This window comes from Sceloporus occidentalis, unplaced genomic scaffold, assembly GCF_023333645.1.
Source record: "Sceloporus occidentalis isolate IW3139 unplaced genomic scaffold, rSceOcc1.0.p SCAF_301, whole genome shotgun sequence".
Taxonomy (NCBI): Eukaryota; Metazoa; Chordata; class Lepidosauria; order Squamata; family Phrynosomatidae; genus Sceloporus; species Sceloporus occidentalis.
In genome coordinates this window covers 222,764-238,699 of record NW_028317281.1, presented here as the reverse complement: position 1 = coordinate 238,699, position 15,936 = coordinate 222,764, and the positions used below count along the sequence as shown (strand labels likewise).

The 15,936-nt window shown below is 45.1% G+C and overlaps 1 protein-coding gene across 1 annotated transcript in view; it reads right to left on the bottom strand.

Moving 5' to 3' along the window:
• Window positions 1-15,936, bottom strand: part of LOC149275033 (adenylate cyclase type 1-like) — a gene marked incomplete at its 5' end in the record, with an annotated part of 677,365 nt that overhangs the window by 439,537 nt on the left and 221,892 nt on the right. Inside the window, one exon of the mRNA XM_089504957.1 lies at window positions 4,270-4,354. Within this exon, the coding sequence (XP_089361083.1) occupies window positions 4,270-4,354 (85 nt within the window). The remainder of the gene's footprint in view (window positions 1-4,269; window positions 4,355-15,936) is intronic.

Here is a 15,936-nt window from a genome sequence, read left to right as displayed (position 1 = left end):
ACGGAGAGGGTAAGTGGCGACGTGTGAAGGGTTATGTGCTCCTGAAGAAGAGGTCTCCCGTCGATAGCCTCCACAGATAACGGATTGGGTAGGGGAAGGGTGGGAATCAGAAACTGGGTACAAAATTCAGAGTCAATAAAGTTGCCGGCAGCGCCGGAATCCAGAAAGGCCATGGTGTCCATGGAACCCCTAGACCAGACTAGTCGAACCGGAACCGTCATGCGGGTGATCTTGGTTTCAGGGGATGGTCTAATTACACCTATAGTAGGTCCCCTCAGCCTACCTAGGTGCGAGCGTTTCCCGACCTCTTTGAACAGTTCCTGAAGAAATGCCCCGAAAGACCACAATACAGGCATAATCCCTCTCTTCTCCTCCTCCCAGGAACGTCAAACACGGAACGCAGACTTGAGATAAATTCCGAGTAAGACCGAACCGTAGGCGCATTTCTCTCCCATAGTGGAGAGGCCCAAGCCAGTGCCTTGTCAGTGAGCAGAGAAATTACAAAGCCCACCTTAGCCCGTTCAGTAGGGAAGGCATAAGGAGAAAGTTCGGAGTGGATCTCACATTGGTTCAGGAACCCTCTGCATGCTGCAGGCTCGCCACCATAACGTTGGGGAGGAGGTAGATGAGCTGGAACAGAATGAGTAGGTGCAGGTGGGGGTGGATGAACCGCAATTGCCTGAGGATCTTGTAGCGCCGGATCGGTGCGTTGCAGTAACGTCTGGAGAGCTTGGGCAAACTGATCCATCCCATCCAAACGATCCTCATAGGACCCCTGTTGTCCTACCGATGCAGGTCTCATGTTGGCCTTCTGATTCTGTCACGCACAGCGTAAAAAAGGACCTGTAGTCAGGTAGAACAGCGTGTGCAAGTCCAATAGACAGATCACAAGAGTCCAGTACAGAATAGCCGATGAGCAAGCCAAGGTCAGGAAGCCGGAAGTCAGGATCGTTGCAGGATAAGCCGAGGTCAGGAAGCCAGAAGTCAGAATCGTCGTGAGGGAAGCCAGAGTCAAACGCCAGGGAAACAGGAACAGGAACAAGCCGAGTCGGTAACAGGAAATCACACGGGAACGCTTACTGAGGAGTAGACACTATACAAGACAGGTACGACCATGAGAAGGAAAGGCTGGAAGGTTTCTGAGGCTCTTAAATAGGCAGAGGAAGTTTAGGCACCAATCAACGTTCTCCCGCCAAAAGTTCAAAGTGCCGTTACGTCACTTCCGGTCCACGGCCATCTTGGGATTGGCGAGAACGTAAACTTCTAAAAGGAGCGGTAGTACCGGCTGGCACCACTAGGTGGCGTGCAGAGGAACGTGTGCACGCGGCAGGTCCGGACCTGGCTCCGGTAGGTGGCGGCTGCCGTGTGGAGTTGCGGGGTCTTCCCCGTCCTCGCGGCGGCGGAAGCTGTCTCGCGGAGGCGGGAGGTCTCCCTCTTCTCCGCGGCGGCTGAGGCTTCTGTGCTGAGGCGGGGGGTCTCCCCCTTCTCCGCGGCGGCTGTAGCTGCTGGCCCGAGGCGGGAGGTCTCCCACTCTTCCGCGGCGGTTGCGGCTGCCGACCCGAGGCGGGAGGTCTCCCTCTCTTCCGCGGCGGTTGAGGCTGCTGCGGCAAGGCGGGGGGTCTCCCCCTTCTCCGTGGCGGCTGCAGATTCGCCGCCACGGAGAAGGGGGAGACCCCCCGCCTTGCCGCAGCAGCCTCAACCGCCGCGGAAGAGAGGGAGACCTCCTGCCTCGGGTCGGCAGCCGCAACCGCCGCGGAAGAGTGGGAGACCTCCCGCCTCGGGCCAGCAGCTACAGCCGCCGCGGAGAAGGGGGAGACCCCCCGCCTCAGCACAGAAGCCTCAGCCGCCGGAGGAACCGGCAGCCAGGTACGTGACAGCATGATGATAATCAATTGGCTATATGGAAGTAAAGCCATTTAAATTTACTAATCATGTTTTTTTTCACTATGAAAGGTCTGATCTGGTTACTCTAGTCAATATACACTGCTAAGAGTCAGCAAAAGAATAGTTGAAGGTTCAGCAGCTCCTTTTCCCATTCCTACTTTCGATCACTGTGAAAGTCTACCAGCAACAGAGTCAGTATTCGCTGCTAAGAGTCAGCAAAGAATAGTTGAAGGTTCAGCAGCTCCTTTTCCCATTCCTACTTTCGATGACTGTGAAAGTCTACCAGCAACAGAGTCAGTATTCGCTGCTAAGAGTCAGCAAAGAATAGTTGATGGTTCAGCAGCTCCTTTTCCCATTCCTACTTTCGATCACTGTGAAAGTCTACCAGCAACAGAGTCAGTATTCGCTGCTAAGAGTCAGCAAATAATAGTTGAAGGTTCAGCAGCTTCTTTTCCCATTCCTACTTTCGATCACTGTGAAAGTCTACCACCAACAGAGTCAGTATTCACTGCTAAGAGTCAGCAAAGAATAGTTGAAGGTTCAGCAGCTCCTTTTCCCATTCCTAGCCAAGGTTCACAGCTAACGTTATTGTGAGTATGCCATTTCCCATTTATATTAGTCCTTTTATATTTGACAAATAGACTAATAGTAATAATATTAGAATTACATGCAACAGTAATTATTTGAAAATCTAAAATTGTTAGGCATAATGATGCAAAAGCTGCTTTAATTACATTATTTAAAGAAATTATTCTTGATGATTGTGATAAATTTGGGATTTATGTAATGACTAGTTTTATTTTTCATACAGTGAGAGCGTATCCAGCCTGGAGGAAATGAGTAAGGGAGAATGGCACAGCACTCCAAGGGAAGACATAAGTAAGAGAAAATGTGTTTAAACAAAGTGTGTGTGCGCAATCTCATGTTTATGACTACACTGGCCACTGGTGTACGTATATCTTTTAGAAATGATAAACCAATATTGATGTTTCATTCATCAATAAAGTACTGAGTTGAAGTATTTATGTGCAGATGTTCAAGTGACATTAACTGACAGTATTACTATGGTTAAATGTTTGATGTTTTGACAGGTTAAGTGGTGCAAATGCAATATATATAACAATCACAATTGAGTATGCCATTCCCATTTATATTAGACTAATTTATTTATATTTGATAAATATTAATAGCATTAACAGTTCAGTCAATAGTAATTATTTTAAAATGTAAATTTTTTTAGGCTCAGCCTCAATAATGAAGAAACAGCAGCTTCTACAAACCCGGAGAGTTCCCATATATGCCAATATGTTAAGTTCATTTATTTTTCCAGTTGACATACAGTGTACAGATGTATGGGGGGGTGCCACATACAGGATCTGTCCCGGTCACCAAATACTCTAGGTACACCCCTGGACCCCAAGCAGTTAAATCTCCTTTTAATGTGAGAGCACTCAGCTACACCATCATTACATTAACTCTAACAGCTCGAGGGCCACAAATTGAAACACTGGAAGATAGCGTATGCACTGATTGGTCCTTACATTTAGTTTCAAATTTGCACAAAGTGACCTACAATTCCCACAGTGACAAGGCTATTATATATATTAGATATTTACATTAGTAAAACAATTTCTGTCAGGCACCGGGCCAACATCACCTGTGCCTTTTCCAGAGTGGGTTCTGAGAGGTGCTTTTCCAGGCGCATGTGTGGTTGGTTATGGGCATGTTGCCTTTGGGTCTACTGAGTTCACAGTGCCTGCTTGTGACTTAACAGATGAATATTGAGCACTTGAACGTGAAACTAATCTTAGCCGTCAAATTCTGAAATATTCTCAACTTTGTTCTCATGTTCATTCGAGTTGCAATGAAAAATATGAATTGTCAAAATGTGAACATCTCAGAGAAAGATGTTGACTATTCCTGCTAGGATAAGTTTGATTTGAGTATTCCTACAAATTTCTAGAGAGGTCATTTCTAGAGAGGCTTTCTGACCACCACATTTTCAGATGCTTTAGGTTGACCCAAGTGGCCATTCTGGCTCAGGATTTGGAGCCTTTTACTGAAGGAGTCATTCAAATCCTGGTCTGATGTTAGCTGTATTATATCATTTTCTAAGCACTGATTTCAGGCAGAATCTGAGAATGTGATCAAGATTAGCCAAGTGCCCTTGTCTTGTGCCATTTAACAGCATCTATCACAAGTACATCAGCATCCCTACCAGAGCTGATTGAAATACAATTGGCATTTTAAAGTGTAGCTAACTAGCTGTAAGTCCTTTAGGGAAAATTGTTGAACTGTTGTAATGTAAGAAATGTAAGACATATATTTATATTAAGCATCACATATAATCATGTGCATATTTGCTTGAAGAAGTAATATATTTACCTGTACTCGTGTGACGTGTAGATACATAATACAGGCCACCAGGAAGCATATGCAGAATACTAGGAGAACAAGAACTAAAGTGGTTCTGAAAATTAAAAAATAAATTAATAAATATACAACTTACTTAAGCTACCAGGAAAATCAGCACATTTTGCCACAGTTTTTTTTTAATTAAGGAAGGACTGTTTCAACTCTTATGATGACATATTCTCCTTCCTCAGAATGACCACTTTATAATTTAATTCTGCAGGTATCTATATTTGCTGTAATTATTAAACCACATTCTAAATTTCAACTAAAGCTCCAACGAATGTACTTTAAAATGCATTCTTATATTGTAGGGGTGCCAGGGACCTTAGACTCATTAAGCAAGTTATTTTGTAAAAAAACAATCCAATCATAAAACAACTATCTCAAAATATGAGATACCATTTTTATTTGTGCTATTTCCAAGACCCTGTTAATGCATTTTGCTAACTAAATTGTTGAATTAGGGCAAGGTGACCTTTGGCTTTGCCCTAGGCCTGGCCCCAGGAAGCCCCCAGCCTTTCCCTTCCATGACTTTCATCTCTACTGCAGAGCACTGGGATATGATATCCATACCTGGGAACTCTCCAGTTCACCATACTCTGCTTCTAGGTTGCAGGAGCAATCTCCACACAATTTTTACTCTTGCTCCCATATAGATTTAAACTTTTAAGCTTGTGTGGCTTACCTCGCTCCTGTATGTGAATAGTCCTGCCCCTCATTAAGCCATTTATTAAAAGGGTAGCATAACCATTGAAGTTCAAAGAGTAAAAGCCAACGTTTCAGATCCAAAATGCAGCCTTCCTCAGGAAATATTATACACGTTACATCCAAGTACAGATCACACTTGAACAACAGTTGACAAGTTTGAAAACACTCCCTTAATTAATAGTATCCCCAGTACATCAGTGCCCCAGTATATGCCTGTTCCATGCTATTCTGTAGTTATTAGGTCCTCTAGGGGACATGCACTTTTCAGCTTTCAAATGTGAAATTTTGACCATTTGATTTTATGGGTCAATTGTCTGAATTTGGGGACTACCACAGGGTCTCAAAGCAATTCCCTCATCCTGCCTGTCCATTTACAATAGTAGACCTCCAAGGCAGAAACCCTGGAGTCATAGGCGTAAGGGGAACATGACCCTGCCAGCACTACAGGACGGTGCACATGGTATTAGGGCAGGAAAGGGTTAACCCAGCAAGGGTTAGCATGAGGAGAGAATGCACAGGGAACGAGGGAGGAAGTCACAAGGAACGTGACTGTATGGGGAAGGGGACAAGACTATAAAGCCCCTCTAAGCACACATGCAGGGGGCAATTACTGAACACCACAGGAGCAGTTGCCCGCCTGCCCTCCCCTTTTGTTTTTTGGCTGTGTGTTTCCATGTTGGCTGGTGTTTTCTTTCCCCCTTTCCCTCTCTTTTTTCTTTTTTGCAGGATCTGTTTTCTTTGCTGTTGGCGGAGGAGTTCCCTGGAGAAGTTTGAAGGATAATGGGAGTGTCGAGTTGATGGTTTTGGTTAGAGGTTAGAGTTAATGCCCTCCCTGTACAGGATTAAGCAAAGCGTTAAAGTGGAGCTCCCCTATCCGACCCGCGATCGCTTGGGCGATTGTGGTATCCGGCGGAAGGGCTAGTGTGAATCCATTGTCTGTGTTTAGGTTGGGAACCCTCAGCTGTTTGTACACAGGTGTACAGAAGACTGTATAGTATTTATACAGAAGTTATTATACAGAAGTGGTTTTTTTTACAATCATTTATAAGATGTACTCAGACCTGGAAGAATTTTTTAGGAGACTACGAAGAGTTCTTTCACGATAAAGAGAAAACTACCACAACGCCGGATTACAATATCAAGAAAAGAACTCTCAATTCACTCCAGCACCAGGACGCAACAGCAAATTGGACAGTTACATTGAAAGTTTCCGGCTAAGAACTGCATCCTTAGTCACAAAGCAGCACCATAATAAAATCAGAGCTAATCTCTCACCAATAGAAAGAGATGCAATCAAGGATTTAAGGAATAATCAAACCATCACAATCAAACCAGCGGACAAGGGAGGAGCAGTCGTTATTATGAACACCCAAGATTATATAGAAGAGGGAAACTCTTTTGTCAGACAGCACATACTATAAGAAACTGATCAAAGACCCCACCAAGGAATACACTACCAAACTGAGGAAGCTGATCAGATCTGTCCCAGAGGAACAGCAAAAAGGATTGGAAACGTTCATACCCACCCATCCCAACATAGGGACATTCTATATGCTTCCGAAAATCCACAAACCAGAGAACCCAGGCAGACCTATAATAATAGGTATGGACACACTAACCGAACCAATTTCAGGCTTAGTGGAAAATATTTTAAAACCCTTTGTTAAAAACACTAGGAGCTTCATACAAGACACCAGTGACTTCCTTAACAAACTCAGTAAAATTACAAACTTGCCTGCCAATTCTATACTTGTAACTAGACTTGGGCACCAGGGGGCTCTTCGTGTTCGTCTTCGTGCTCGTCTTCGGCAAAAAAAAGAACTTCGTATTCCGCGAATATTCGCCTGGTCCTGTCTTCTCTTCGGGCGAATATTCGCGGACATTCTTCGTGCTCGGGTTTTCTTCGTTTTCCCCGGTTAAGGGGTTAAAACGGGGTTAAAGCCGCTCTGGCGCCAGGAGTTTAAATGTCCGTATGAGCAACTCTATTGGTCGTCAGCAGGGGGCTCGTCTGCCATTGGTTGATGGCAGACGAGCCCCCTGCTGGCGACCAATAGGGTCGCTCGTACAGACTGTTATACTCCTGGTGCCGTAATTGTCCGGCAGATCCCGCTGGTCTCCGTGTTCTATAATTTATTAACTGATAGAACAGGGAGACCAGTGGGATCTGCCGGGTAAGTTACAGCATTGGGGTTTTAAAAGTCTGCACGAGCGACTCTGTTGGTCGCTCGTGCAGACTTTTAAAACCCCAATGCTACAACTTACCCGGCACATCCCACTGGTCTCCCTCCCTGTTCAATTAATTAAATGTCCGTACGAGCGAACAATAAAGTCGCTCGTACGGACATTTAACTCTGTACAGGGAGGGAGACCAGTGGCATCGGCAGGGTAAGTTGCAGCATTGGGGTTTGAAAACCCCAATGCTGCAACTTGCCCTGCCGATGCCACTGGTCTTTAACTAATTGAACAGGGAGGGAGACCGATGCCACTGGTCTCCCTCCCTGTTCAATTAGTTAGTCCGTGCCGGGTTAAATGTCCGTATGAGCGACCAATAAAGTCGCTCGTACGGACATTTAACTCTGTACAGGGAGGGAGACCAGTGGCATCGGCAGGGTAAGTTGCAGCATTGGGGTTTTAAAACCCCAATGCTGCAACTTGCCCTGCCGATGCCACTGGTCTTTAACTAATTGAACAGGGAGGGAGACCGATGCCACTGGTCTCCCTCCCTGTTCAATTAGTTAGTCTGTGCCGGGTTAAATGTCCGTACGAGCGACCAATAAAGTCGCTCGTACGGACATTTAACTAATTGAACAGGGAGGGAGACCAGTGCCGATGCCACTGGTCTCCCTCCCTGTTCAATTAGTTAGGGGTTAACCTTTTTTTAAAGGGTTAAGGGGCCGTGCAAGTGAGCCTATTGGTCGCTTGCACGGCCCTTTAACCTATGGATTTCTGCTCCCGTTAACCCCTTCGATGCTGTGTTAACGCAGCATCGAAGGGGTTAACGGGAGCGGAAATCCATAGGTTCGCTGTCAGGGGCTACAAAGACCGTGCGAGTGAGCCTATTGGTCACCTGCAGGGTCTTTCTCTGGCATCAACCAATTGGTTGATGCCAGAGGAGGTCCCTGTAGGCGACCAATAGGCTCATTCGCACTGCCCTGTAACCCGTGACGGCGAACCTGCGGATTTCCACTTCCGGGAACTGCCGCGATGCCGCGAAGCCGCGAAGACAAGACAAGGTAAGATGAAGGGGGGGAATGGTAGACGAAGACGAAGACAATCACGAAGATCTTCGTGGTGTGTGTCTTCGTCTTCGCCTACGTTTTACCGCCGCCGTCTTCTCTTCGGCGTGTCTTCGGAACGAACACGAAAACGCACTCTTCGTGTTCGTTTCCATGTTCGCCCGAAGACGAATGCACAAGTCTACTTGTAACCATGGATGTGGAATCTCTATATACCAACATCCCACACGTAGATGGAATTGAGGCCTGCTCTCTGTTCCTCTCAGAACTAATACAGTCCTCAAACCATTACTAAACTCATAGAATTCATCCTCACACACAACTACTTCAGTTTCAACAAGAATATATATCTGCAAACCATGGGCACTGCCATGGGGACGAGAATGGCACCACAATATGCCAATCTATTTATGGCTGACCTGGAACAACGATTCTTGGAAACACTTCACAAACCCTACAAATGTTATCGCTACATTGATGATATTTTCAATGTCTGGGCGGACGGAAAAGAAAACCTCAGAGAGTTCCATAACGCATTTAATACATTTCATCATACCCATCTATCAAACTCAAAATGGACTTCTCCACAGAAAGTGTAAACTTCTTGGATACAACTGTCACAATAAACAAGGACACACTACATACATCCCTATACAGAAAACCCACAGACCGATCCAACTACCTGCACAAATCCAGCTTCCATCCATCCCATACAAAGCAAGGCATCATCCATAGCCAAGCCACCAGGTACCACCGCATCTGCTCCAACACTGATGACAGAGACATGCATCTAAAAACACTGTCTGAGACACTCAAACAAAAGGGATACAAACCTAGGATCATCAATAAGAAAATTAACTCTGCTCTACAAACACCACGTGAACACCTGTTGCAATACACAGACAAACAAACATCCTCACGCATACCTCTAGTAGCCACATACAATCCTGCCCTAGAAGAAATCCGAAAAATCATCAAGGATCTGCAGCCAATGCTAGCAGAGGATGTGGTGTTAAAAGAAATTTTCCCTGAACCCCCCATCTTGGCCTTCAGACAACCAGCTAATCTCAAACAAAAGCTGGTGAGTAGCAAACTACATACTGAAACAACACACACAGATAATGGAAGCAAACCATGCAACAAAGCCAGATGCAAACTTTGCCAACACATCTGTACCAACAACACAGCCACCCACAACAACAAGACATACAATATTAAAGGATCATACTCATGCACTTCACAAAATGTTGTATACATGATTCAATGCACCAAATGTACTATAGGGTGTTACATCGGTGAAACCTGCCAGCAACTCAATAAAAGGATGAATCTGCACAGATACTCCATCAACCATCATGATGAAGAAAACCTTTGCACTCCAGTTGGGCACCACTTCACCCAAACAGGTCACTCCATATATGACCTTAAATCAAAACACTGAAAGGTAAATCAAAAACACCCAAGAAAGAAAGACATTTGAAGCCAAAATGATACATTTTTATGATTGTAAAAACAGAGGACTTAATGTGGATTTGAGCTTCTTAGCACACTATCAAAACTTCCTATAACCTATACCTTTTTTTTTTCTCTTCTCTCTCTCCTACACGCTTACCCCTGCTCCCCCCTAGCCTTATCTGTGCAGCATATGCCACTATTTACTATTTACAACCCTCTTAGTTTTTTGTCTGCAAATTCTCTACTGTGTTGTTTTAACCCCTGTTTTAACCCTGTATCAGAACATGTACTGGTCAGTTTTAAACTGTGTTTTTCACTTGCTTGGTCAGAAATGCTTTTGACTTGATAAAGGGAGGACTCCCGAAAGCTCGTCTATTATTTTAAATACTGTTAGTCCAATAAAAAAGGTATTACAAGATTCTGCAACATTCTGTTTTTTTGCATTCTTAAGATGTTAAATAAAGTTATGTCGAGACATTTGTTAAATAAATGTCTTGGCCTTTTCTAAATCCAATCCTGCTGGTGTCTGTCTTTTATTTTGGGTTTGGGAAGTGGGGAACCTCCTGGGTATGGGCAGTGCAAGGGTCATGCATGGCAGGTGGCATTTTGTGCTAATTTTAACCACTTTCTGCCAAAGTTTTTGGGGGCATTTTTCTGTATCTTTCTTACGCAGTGCACTTTGTATGAAAAATGCAGAGAAATTATGTGTAGTGGTAGGTGATGGGGTTAACAGTTGTCAGGAGATAGAGGTTACAAATCGGCAGTTGCTGTTGATGAAGCAATCAAATTTCTGCCAAGTACTGGCTGTGTGCTACATGTGAAAACAATCTCCTGTATTCTTCATATGAATGGGCTATGGGGTGGCAAGACTGAAGCCTTTTACTACAAAGAAAAACATCCAAGCCCAGTTGAAGTTTGCAAAAACAAACATCCCCCAAATGCATGTAGGAAAATGTGTTATGGTCTGATGAAACCAAGGTTGAACTTTTTGTCCATAATTCCAAAAGGTATGTTTGGCACAAAAACAACACTGCACATCCCCCAAAGAACACCACACCCACAGTGAAGCATGGTGGTGGCAGCATCGTGCTTTGGGACTGTTTTTCTTCAGCAAGGGCCTTAGTCAGGGTGGAGGGAATTAGGAACAGTTCCTGTAAGAAATCATTTTTATAATTTTATTATGTTCAACACACATTAGGCCTGAATGCAATTTGAGTGCCAGGAACATATGTTTTTAAACACGTGACGTAGCTTTTCTCTGGAATGTTGGTGTATCCTATGACTGCTCCAGCTTATACCCTAACTGAATGTAAAGGGGTATAAATAATTTTGATTACACGGGCAAGGTCTCTTTCTCCTCTCTTTCACCTTCATCTCACCAAGAATACTGAGCCTACAGTACCTACGACCACCATCTGTTCATCAATCAGTACTGTATGTATATTACTTTGTTATTGAATAAACCTGCTTAACAAGAAACTGTGGTCTTGATTGCTGTTTGTTCACTGGAGAAGTTTAGATATTCAAGACAAAGAATAATCTAACAGCTCCAAATACCAGGCAATTTTGTCACAAAACCTTCAGGCATCCGTTAGGAAGCTGAAGAGGAAGTTCACCTTTCAGCATGACAACAACCTAAAGCACACATCCAAATCCACAAAAGCATGGCTTCACCAGAAGAAGATTAACATTTTGGAATGGCCCAGCCAGAGCCCAGACCTGAATCCAATTGTACATCTGTGAGGTGATCTGAAGAGGGCTGTGCACAGGAGATGTCTTCACAATCTGACAGATTTGGAGCGCTTTTGCAAAGAAGAGTGGCCAAATATTGCCATCTCAAGATGTGCCATGCTAATAGACTCCTACCCAATAGACTGATTGATGTAATAAAATCAAAAGGTACTGTAACAAATTATTAGTTTAAGGGTGTGCACACTTATGCAACCAGGTTATTGCGAGTTTTTATTTTTTTTTACACCTCTGAAAACCTGTCCTGAAAGTGAGAAGGGGGGGGTAGGGAGGGAGAGGGTAGATCGTGAGAAGGGGGGGGTAGGGAGGGAGTGGGTAGATCATGAGAAGGGAGGGAGTGGGTAGATCGTGAGAAGGGGGGGTAGGGAGGGAGTGGGTAGATCATGAGAAGGGGGGGTAGGGAGGGAGTGGGTAGATTGTGAGAAGAGGGGTAGGGAGGGAGAGGGTAGATCGTGAGAAGGGGGGTAGGGAGGAAGAGGGTAGATCGTGAGAAGGGGGGGTAGGGAGGGAGAGGATAGATTGTGAGAAGGGGGGGTAGGGAGGGAGAGGGTAGATCGTGAGAAAGGGATAGATGGGTTGGGGGTGGGGGGCCTTAACAGATTCTTGCACCGGGGCCCTGAGGTTTCTAGTTACGCCCCTGGTTTCACTGAAATGCAGGAAACGTAACAGCATTTCATAATGAAACGTGGACATTGTATGGGGGAATATGGGGATAGTAGGAGCGTATAGTGGTGTTTTTGGTTATACCCATGCAAAGGGTAAGGACAGACAATCAATATCCGTTGGATACCAGTTTTGCTGCTTGGAGAAGCTGCAAGTTGGGTGGGCTGCAAGATAATGCTCTGTATAAATATTAGTCTTGGAGACTATCACAATAAGAATATCTTCCTAAAGAAAGAGGTATAGATATTGGACCAGGGTAAAACCTGCCACATCCACCTTTATGCAAGATGTGGTAGTAAAATGTGAGATGATTGGTGAGGTCCAGTTTGGGGAAACCAATACCTCACTATCACCACCAGAGGAACTGTGACACTGACATGCAAAAACTGACCTACTTTATAGTCTGACGCAGTGTCAGTCACACCAGAATCAGAGGCAGATGTCAACAATGCATAAGCCTCTTCAGCAGTACACTGCTTCTTCATTATAAAAAAAACGAACTCCTAACGCAAACTAATTCTAACTGAATATTTGAGGGAAGGGTACCTAAACTACTTCTAACATTAATTTTTTTTTTTTAGATTGTTTTATTTTTTTAGGTTTTTTTAGCTTTTTTTAGATTTTCCTCCACCACCCTTCCAAAACATACACCCAAGGAGAAGGGAAAAAACAGAGACAAATAAAGAACAAAAAAAGGCAATTAAATAAAGATCAAACAAAAAAATAAAATAATAAAATTATAAAAAAAAATATCATACATAATGAAATTAATGCAAAAATAATAAACTGTAAGAATTGAATAATCGCTCAGTGACACTCAAATTCTCCTCTTTTGCTCTCTGGTTAATACAAGATCAAGGTGACAGGAAAAAGTAGGGCTTTGTTGTGTCACAGAACGTATCATTTTTTGGGATGTGACCACTGTGATCACAGCCCCCTTTTGGGTGTAGGAACCGAGGTAGATAAGAGAGACTGGTTAAGGTGAGAATGGATCAGATAAAGGCATGAACCTTATCTTCTGTGACAGGAGAGAATTGGTTACGTGCTGAGATTTCATATCTGAGAGCTTCAATCTTATTATTGAAGTATGTGGCAGAAATTATTATTGGGAAATGATCTGGGAATGTTGGTTAGCCAATATAAAGTCTCAGTGAGAAATAAATGAGGTAACTCGCAGCCAGACCAGAGGGAGAGGCAACCTACCCATATCTGAGCCAGCCGGAGACCCTTCTATGGTGAGTACGCTGCCTTCTGACTGTCCTGACCTTGACTGTTTGCTTTTAATGTGGCCTCAACCTGCTGACACAGGTAGCTAGTGGTCCATCCTTGTCCTCTCTCTGGGCCTGAGCAGATTCTGTGGACAGAAGGGAGAACATGGAGAGGGTGCAATGGAAAGATGGACTGTAGTATTGTGTAATAGAGAGCCCAAACCCTGTACAACCCTAGTTAGAGAAAAACAACTAGTGGTACCTTGACCCTACCGGGGTCACAGGAGATGTTAAAATTTTTGCAGATCCTGTGATACCTGTCAGTGAGTTGGTAAAAGTGGAGATCCCCAATGCCTTTACATCTATTACCCATCATTCATGAGCCCTTCTTGCTGTAGGCATTATTGGCCCCTTAGCCAAACCCAGCCGATTAGGGAAACAATATATTCTTACAGTGGTTGATTATCCTACCTGTTACCCTAAAGCAATGTCATTCTAATCCATTGCTGGATTATGTGTATATTTCCCGGGGGAGATCTTCTCAACTGTGGTGTTCACTTTGTCTTGGATCTCCTACAACAAATTGTGTTGTGTGGGGTCCAAGCCGCCCCCAGAACAATAGTCTCTACAAATGTTTCAATGGCACATTCAAAAGCATGATTGGGGCGTTTATATACACTTAGTCAGACTGGGAGAGATACCTGCCGCACCTCCTCTTTGCTTATAAGGAGGTGCCGCTGAAATTACGAGGATTCTCCCCTTTGAACCATTAAACGTACTTCTACGTAACCCTGTGCTCATTGGGGGTCACAGGGTGAACGGGAAACCCTGTCTGGTCTCCCGGAACCAGACTCCCATGAACTAGCCAGCAATGAGGGCTCTACAAGCCAGGAAAGCTTGATGCGCCTGACTGGGAGCTAGCCGCAAATTCATGGAACTGTGCGGCGGTGTTAGGCTGAGGATCCACGCTGCAGTACAAGGAAAGGCGCCCCCAAGCGGTGATGAGGAGCTACGCAGATTCCTGGAAGAAGTATCAGCAACCAGTGGTCCCCAATAATGCAGGAACGTACAGATGAATTCAAGGAGCAGGCAATCAGATAGTTGGGGTCACAAGCAAAGGTCAGGGCAGGCGGCAAACAACGGGTAGTCACGTACAAGCAGAGTTCAGGCAACGAAAAAGAAAACAGGGTTCAAACGCTAGTGAAGGCAATAAAGGCACTATCACAGGCAAGGGATAGCTGTAAACTGAGAGTTTAAATATCCCTCCACTCCTAGATCCTCCTACCCACCTAATTAAGGGGGAGGAGGAAAAAAGATAAAGGTCCCTTTAAGACCCGTCATGAATATTCATGAGATAGCCGTTCGCGCTATAGCTCTCGATCTCGATCTCAATTCACACGGGTGCGCGCGTCCAGCGGCAGGACGGACCTCGCTGCGTTTCCCGTGAGCGGGACGAGTCGGGGGCTGCCTGTGCGAGCTGCGTCTCGGCTCCCCTGTTCGAGGACACAGCGGATCCGCCGGCAAGGTAACAGGCGGCTAGTACCCACGGCAAAGCCTGCAGACAATTGGAACTGCGTTGCTACAGACACCCTTTGTCCCACCACGTCGCTCTTTTAAGGTTAAGCACTTAAGCTTGTGGTGGGCAACACTCTGTGGTAGTTACAGAGAGGGAGCTTGTTTGGGAACCCAGGTTTTATTACCGATCGTTAGGACCAGGGTTTACCCAGTCGCGTCTATGGAACTCTGGCCCGGCTACTGTGCAGACTATTTGTGGGCAAGTTTCTGACGCTGTCGCTCAGGGTCCCAACATCACTTTTTGGACCATAACAGATTCGGACTCTCCCTTGAGATCACCCCGAAATAATGACTCTTTTTTGGGTGGGCATTACTGGCCATAGAACTATATGCGGCACCTGGCTGTCTAGTGGTTGATGAGATTATACCCCTAATCCTATCATGTGTTGTGTAGAAATATCTGTGCTGTCTTCAATAAACTGAGTTTTGTTTTACTAAGTCACGGCTAGTGCTTGGGGCAGTGGAGGCTCCTCCATAGGAGCACATGCACACGTAAACCCTTAAGCGCAAAAGGAAAATATTTCATCAAAACTCCCTGTGCTTTGGGGTTCACGTGCCATGAAGCCTCCTGTCCCCTGATATAGCACGTACAATAGAAGAAAGACCCTATTTGGCTCAATTGCTGCTGCACTTGCTAAAGTGCCGGCTGAGCCGCCCATTTGAACCCTGTTTGCACAGTAAAAGCTGTGCGAACGGGGAGGAGCTCCCAGCTGGCAGCTCCCAGCCAACACACTTAGGCGGGGCTAACAACTTTCTGTTTCCCAGTCCCTTCCTGCAGTCACACTGACGATTGGCTATGCCCCTTTCCTTATAATGTCCACACTGCTCAGCAACTCATCTACCAGTAAATATAGGATTAATATTTGGGCTGTTGAAAGTTAGGGGAGGTGGGGGTTAATTTAACCCCTTAACGACAATTGCCGGTCCTGGCACGACACGGAAAAGCATGTGCTTTACGACAATTGACGTGCCAGGACCGGCACGTCTTTAAACGGGTGCAGAAAGCGATCTGTTTTCGCTTTCTGCACCCAAAAAACGTTGCT